General features: G+C 31.3%; 1 protein-coding gene across 1 annotated transcript; it reads left to right on the top strand.

Moving 5' to 3' along the window:
• The first annotated feature begins 1,665 nt into the window (after positions 1 to 1,665).
• Positions 1,666 to 4,191, top strand: LOC116131526 (trihelix transcription factor GT-2-like). Its single transcript, XM_031417169.1, has 2 exons — positions 1,666 to 2,108; positions 2,587 to 4,191. The coding sequence occupies exons 1-2, from the start codon at positions 1,882 to 1,884 to the stop codon at positions 3,782 to 3,784; spliced, it is 1,425 nt and encodes a 474-aa protein (XP_031273029.1). The 5' UTR covers positions 1,666 to 1,881; the 3' UTR covers positions 3,785 to 4,191.
• The last annotated feature ends 2,716 nt before the right edge of the window (positions 4,192 to 6,907 follow it).

The following is a 6,907-nucleotide window of genomic DNA, read 5'->3' as shown; positions in this document are numbered from 1 at the left end:
CCATAAATTTCAAGATATGTTGAACCAAATTAGCTGGCAAAATACCCCATCAAATTGAGTGGTCACAATCGCTTGGGTCTAGTTTATCTTCGTGGGAGGCTTTAGACCACAATTTCATCACCATCTTGGTTGAAAAACTTGACTTTGGCTTTGATTTTTATTCTCTCAATAATTGATTGTATGGTTAATGTGAAAATAAATAAATAAAAAAAACCCAAATGAAAGTCACATTTACGTATACCAATTATACACCTTTAACTTTGTCTCTTAGCAATCAATTTTTTTATGATTTGAGTCTACCCATTCACACTCTTTTACTTTCTTCGTACAAAAGTAAGTCACCTTGCATTATTACTATTTAATTTTCTTAACTTCTAAATGAGATTAACTAATAACCTAGATGGGTTAGACTTCAAACTTTTTGACATTATTTCACTATAATCTATTTACTATAATTTAACCTTTATTGCACGAGTGTAATCAAATATCATTCGTTTTTTACCAAATCAGAATATATTTTTTTAGTTTCATGTAACTTTTATTCTCTAGCAACACGTGATATGACACATAAATTTAAGTTTATATAACATAACCCACTTCTGTTTGGACCTAGACGTTATTATGATTAACGAGAATTTGATTTTCAACTTTAAGTCAACAACTTTTATTCAAAACTCGTTACTGTTGAACTGGGTAAACTGACTGCTTATATATATAGATTTAAACTCTACTTCCCTAGAGAAATGAGATAGTGACACAAAAATTTAAGTTGATTTATCATAATCCTCTTTCATTTGGGTCTAGATACAACAATTGTTATTTTATTCCAATCTTGTGGATTATGATTAATGTGATAAATATGGGTGGATAAACCTATAATCCCTATGACATGGAACCTTATCTAGAAAAGTGACCTAAGTAAGGCAAGTGTTGATTTTCTCAATTTGTATGAATGTTAAAAGCATAAAGTTTTACAAAAGTAATTAAAAGAATGTTAAAGAAAAAACAAATTCTCAAAAGGGGTTGCAGATTTTCAGAAATGAATTCAGTCAAAGTTAATGGGAAAACAAAAACACTTCAAAAGGCAAAGGTGGCTTAGTGGTCCTACTTTTTAACCAATTTTGGTTGTCAAGACAAAACCATCTTTGCTTCTTTACAACTGTTAATTGATACTTATTACCCCTTCAATCCCTTTTCTTTAATCTTCAATATATATATATATATATATATATATATTTATAATCCTTCCCAATTATCGGACAAATCAAATATCAACTTTTAATCTCTAGTTTAACGAAAAATAACTGTTAATTGTTGATCTTTGATTTGTACTCTTTAGTAATTAATATTGTTTTGTTAAAAAAAACCTAATGAAAAGGGGGTTTATTAATGAGAGAAAAAAATTAAAATAAGTTACTAAAAAGGCAAGAAAATGTGAATTGTTTCAATTTCAAAGGCTTAACTAGTTACAAAGCGTGCTCAAGGCTACAAATTTTGACTCAAAAAACCAAACCGAAACTTGGGTCAAAACAATAAATGTCAAAAGAAGAAGATAAACATTTGACCAATGAGGAGGTGCCAGGTCACTGGTGTTAGCTGGATTGAGCCCCACTTGACCACTACTCACACTCTTTATGTCGTTTAAGAAACCCTAATTCACCTCTGTGTGTTTACATTTGTTACCTACTTAACCCATTTTAAAAATGGCTACTTGTAGTAGAAATTTTCACAAATCAAACCAAAACAAGAAAACCCATTTGCATAAACCATAAATGAAAAACCCCAACTGAAAAAAAAAAAAATTTTACCCAGCTCCTCAAAGCCTTAGAATTCACCAAATTTTCTCAGCTGTAAAAATTTCATTTTTTTTCTGGGAAAATCATGGAAGCTTCAGCTTTACCGGAAAAACCAGAGCTTTCTGCCGGAAACCGGCAGAATGGAGGTGAACAAGATGAGGAGGGAGTGAAAGGTGAAGAGGGTGACCGGAACCTTGGCGGTAACCGGTGGCCAAAAGAAGAGACTTTGGCTTTGTTGAAGATAAGGTCTGAGATGGATACTGTGTTTAAAGACTCTGGTCTCAAGGCTCCTCTATGGGAAGAGGTTTCAAGGTTAGTTTTAAAATTAAGTTTTGTGTTCAAAAGTTGAAGCCTTTCTTGAGAAAATTTGGTAGAAAGTTAAAAGACGCTGTGTTGGTTTGTTCTTTTCATTTTGGCATTCTTTGTTTGTTTGTTTCCCTAGAAAATAAATTGAAGAAGTTTAGATTTTGGATTATTGGTTTATATTTTTATGAAATTCAATGTATTTTAGCTCTATTTTATGTGTTTATAGCTTATGCTTATGGTGTGAAGTTGCATATAATTTCTATTATAGAGCTCTTCTTTTTTTACTGTGATGGTGGTTTACGAGGTTTAATTATTGTGCTTCAACTTTTTGGTTACTTGAATCCTTTTAGGTTAGATTGAATTTTTTATTCAAATTAGAGAACTAAAGTGTAATGTATTTGTTTATGGAAGTGTTATTGTCAGGATATTCTTTATTAGTAAATTGGTATCCAAATGAAGTGAAAATTATGTGTGATGATGTCAGGAAATTATCGGAACTTGGGTATAGTCGTAGCGCGAAGAAATGCAAAGAGAAGTTTGAAAACATTTATAAATATCATAGAAGAACCAAAGAAGGTCGATCAGGCAAAACTTATCGGTTTTTTGATCAGTTACAAGCTCTAGATACCCATTCTTACCTTCCATCTTCTTCCCCTGAAAGGATTAATTCTTCTATGGTGATGGAAATTGACCCAATAAGTACGGTAAAAAATGTTGCGCCATGTTCTATCCAAAATCCGAGTTTAAATTTTATGGACACCTCTACTTCAACTACCTCAACGACTAGTAAAGAGTCAGCGGGGACACAAAAGAAGAAGAGGAAATTGACAGATTTTTTTGAGAGGTTGATGAGAGAAGTGGTAGAGAAACAGGAGAATTTGCAAAAGAAATTTTTAGACGCAATAGAAAAGTGTGAACAAGATCGGATAGCAAGAGAGGAGGCGTGGAAGATGCAGGAATTGGATAGGATTAAGAGAGAGCGTGAACTTTTGGTTCAAGAAAGATCCATAGCTGCAGCCAAGGATGCGGCAGTACTTGCTTTTTTGCAGAAGTTTTCTGAACAATCGACTCCAGTGCAATTGCCTGAAACCCCAGTTCCTGCTGAGAAACTTGTGGAGAGGCAAGAGTTCAGTAATGGTGGCGAGAGTTTTTTGCATTTGGGTTCATCAAGGTGGCCTAAAGATGAAGTTGAGGCTTTGATAAAGCTAAGGACTAATCTTGATGGGAATTATCAAGAAAATGGACCTAAAGGGCCACTATGGGAGGAGATATCGGCAGCCATGAAAAAGCTTGGTTACAACCGAAGCGCGAAAAGGTGTAAGGAGAAATGGGAGAATATGAACAAGTACTTCAAGAAGGTTAAAGAAAGCAATAAGAAACGGCCTGAGGATGCCAAAACATGTCCTTACTTTCACCAGCTTGACGCCATATATAAAGAGAGGACAGCAAAGAAGGTTATTGATCCTGTTAACCCCATCTATGAGTTGAAGCCCGAAGAACTCTTAATGCACATGATGGGTTCCCAAGAAGAGCGACAACAACTGGACTTAGCAACAGACAACAACGGTGAAAGTGAAAACGTCGATCACAATCAAGAAGATGGAGATAACGAAGATGAGAACGAGCAGGACGATTATCAAATAGTAGCTACTAATCCATCTTCAGTAGCAATCATGGGGTAAGGGGTAAAAAAAAAAAAAAAAACACAAACAGGGAAGTTCCTTTTAGAACTAAAGTAATTGTTGTGCTCAACTTTAAGATGTGGGTCATGTCCTCTTTACACAAAGCGTGATAGTCAATTTCCATTGGGCTCATTCCATAGCCTACTACTGCATCATAGTTTTTGTGGGTCAAATTTTCCAGCATTTAAACCTTCGATATTCAAACATATGAAGGTATCTGGGAATATGGCTGAGTGTCTAGCTTTATATTGTATTATATGTTCCATCATTTGTTGAATAAATGTTGTGAAAGAGAGATAGTGGGAGAGAAGCTTAGAGAGTAGAATAAGATTAGGTGGTGTAATGTATATTTAATATTTACATTTACATTTATATATAAATCAATGTAACACTGTGCTTTTATTTTAGCTTTTGATAATTCACACCCCCATTCGTGCAGAAGTGGGAGAAATGGTTGGTTGTGATTGTAATTTTGTATCAATGATTGTACACTAAGAATCTGCAGAAATACTAGAAATGAAAGAGAAAGAGTGAACACCTTTTTATAAAGTGGCTATTGTATCAATCACCCGTGCACAAGCGATAAGGAATGATTGCTGGCTAAACTCATCATCATTTCATTATCTTTCACATTTGCTTTTTCATTTTTCCATTTCATGTTTTCTCCTTTTCTGGTGACTTTTAGCCATTGCCAAACCTTGGTGAAAGGTGGTTGTGGGAAAACTTTCCCATTACTTTTCCTGCAAATTTCACTACTCTTTTATGTTGTGGTACCATGTGTGAATTGAATTGAACTCTACAGGATTTATGTTAAGGGTTTATTTTATTCCCCCCCGGGTAAGATTGCTTAAGATTAAACGCATTCTTTTTGGTTGAAAGTAGAAGTATCCTTCTATCAATTTTGTAAGGGGTTGTTTGATGTTTGTAAGAAGGTTTGATAATTACAAGAGTGTTTTTAATATTTTCTTGACCAAAAGAACTAATATAATTACACTAAAATCTCACTATAGTCATAATAGTAAGATCATAACTATATAGTGGGACTAATTAATTTTATTATTATGAGGAGGTTATAACTTCAAAAAAAAAATTTTATTTATTTTTATTTATAATTTATTTTTTAGTAGTACAGACTTAGGATTTCAATTTATATTTTAGTAGTATTATGATTTTAATTCAACACTTCAATTGTTTACTTTTGAAATGGATAGAAGATTGTGTCTTAGAACCAACAAAGATAAATGTCATTGATGGAACTGTAAATGCAATTGATGCATGGTCAATTGATGTAAAGTCACAGACAATTGCCAATGATTTTAAGCACCGTAAAATTAAGATTTCCGATGTCGATGAATTATAAGTTTCAAATGAAGTGGATGAGGAAAATAAAAGAGTCATTGTAGAATTGAGTGATCAGATTCAACAACTTTACTACACTAATCGAATGGATATTAATATCTTCCTTGATCATATAAATGAACAAAAAATCGTGTATGCTTTAACTGAAGAAAAAATTATTACTGCAATTAGAAAAGAAGGGAAGGAAAATAATCATGAGAATGATAGTATGGAAATACAAAAAGTTTCGTGCCATGAAGCTTCAAACATATTTGAGAAGCTAAAAATATTTTGTTTTCAACAAGAAGATGTCCATACTAGCGAGTTATTACATACACGCAAGGTAAAAGATGTGGTAACAATTCTAAGCATAAATCATTGTCTCAAACAACTTTAGATAAATATTTTATTTTATCTTAAATTTTTAATGTAACATAACATATATTTTTTTGTAATATACATATATTTATTATTATGTGGAGGCAAATTCTTTAAAATAGGGCTTAGAAAAATTATAATTTATTAAAATCTAGAGTTTATTCTTATTTATAACTATCTCAAATTAGAATTAGAATTTTTTATGACTATGAAAAATTTATTCCTATATAAAGTAACACTATAATGAGGTTTTTAATATTTTTTTAACGAGAAGAATGAATATAATTAAAAGTATAATACGAGTTTTTCACGATTATCAATTAGATAATATATATAGTAGAACCCCTCTATAGTCATAATGTTGGAACCAATTAAATTTATTACTATAAGGAGATTATAATTTAATAGAGGTGTAGTTACAAAAATTATTGTTTTGATTTTTTATTTTATAATTCATGTTTTAGTAGTATTATGATTTCAATTCATTGTTTTAGTAGCATTAAGATAGCACGGAATTGGATATCAAAGAGTCAATGTAAAATTGAGTTATCAGATTCGACAACTTCACTACATTGATCAAATAGATATTAATGTCTTCCTCAATAATCTAAATGAGCAACTAGTCGTATATGCTAATGGTTTATTATGTACCCGCAAGATAAATAATGTAATAACAACTTTAAAGCATAAATCATCGTCCCAAACAACTTTAGATAAATATTTTATTTTATCTTAAATCTTTAATGTAACATAACATATATTTTTTGCAATATGCATATAATTATTACTATGTAAAGATAAATTCTTTAAGACGGGACTTAGAAAAATTATATCTTATTATAATGTAAAATTTATTCCTATTTATAACTGAGTAAATTGGGACTAAAAGTTTTTATAACGGTACGAAGGTTAAACTTATATAGAATATCATTATAAAGACTTAAAGAGGATCTACTGTACTAATTATTGAATTAGCTTAAAAACTTACCGTTGAGTCAATTTCTATTGATTTCTAAGATGTTCTAAATAGACCCACAAAATTGAGTGGTGGCAATTAGCCACAACATAAAGGATTAATTAAACAGTAAAAGACGGAGGGCTGCGCAAAAGCTTATCATCTTGCTAATATAATTGTTGATATTTCAAGCAATTTGGCCTACTTGATGAATAATTACACTATTTTTCTAACTTAAGCCACTGAGCAAGTCTATATTTTATTTTCAACAGTCCAACCTCATCTGTAATATCACTGTCAGGAATCTTGAGGGGGGCAAAATATATACATTTTTATCATTTTTAAGTGCTCCTTTGAAAAATGTAAAATTGTTTTCAACTTGACATTTTCTATACAGTTGTGATCAAACATTACGCTTTTAATTATTGGGATTTTTTTTTTTTTTTATATAT

The sequence above is a fragment of the Pistacia vera genome, unplaced genomic scaffold (genome assembly GCF_008641045.1).
Source record: "Pistacia vera cultivar Batoury unplaced genomic scaffold, PisVer_v2 Contig234, whole genome shotgun sequence".
Classification (NCBI taxonomy): Eukaryota; Viridiplantae; Streptophyta; class Magnoliopsida; order Sapindales; family Anacardiaceae; genus Pistacia; species Pistacia vera.
This window is presented reverse-complemented; position numbering and strand designations above follow the sequence as displayed.

Coding starts and splice junctions, on each gene's coding strand:
- LOC116131526 (XM_031417169.1), top strand. CDS start 1,882: ATGGAAGCTTCAGCTTTACCGGAAAAACCAGAGCTTTCTGCCGGAAAC. Junction 2,109..2,586: donor CTATGGGAAGAGGTTTCAAG/GTTAGTTTTAAA, acceptor TGATGATGTCAG/GAAATTATCGGAACTTGGGT.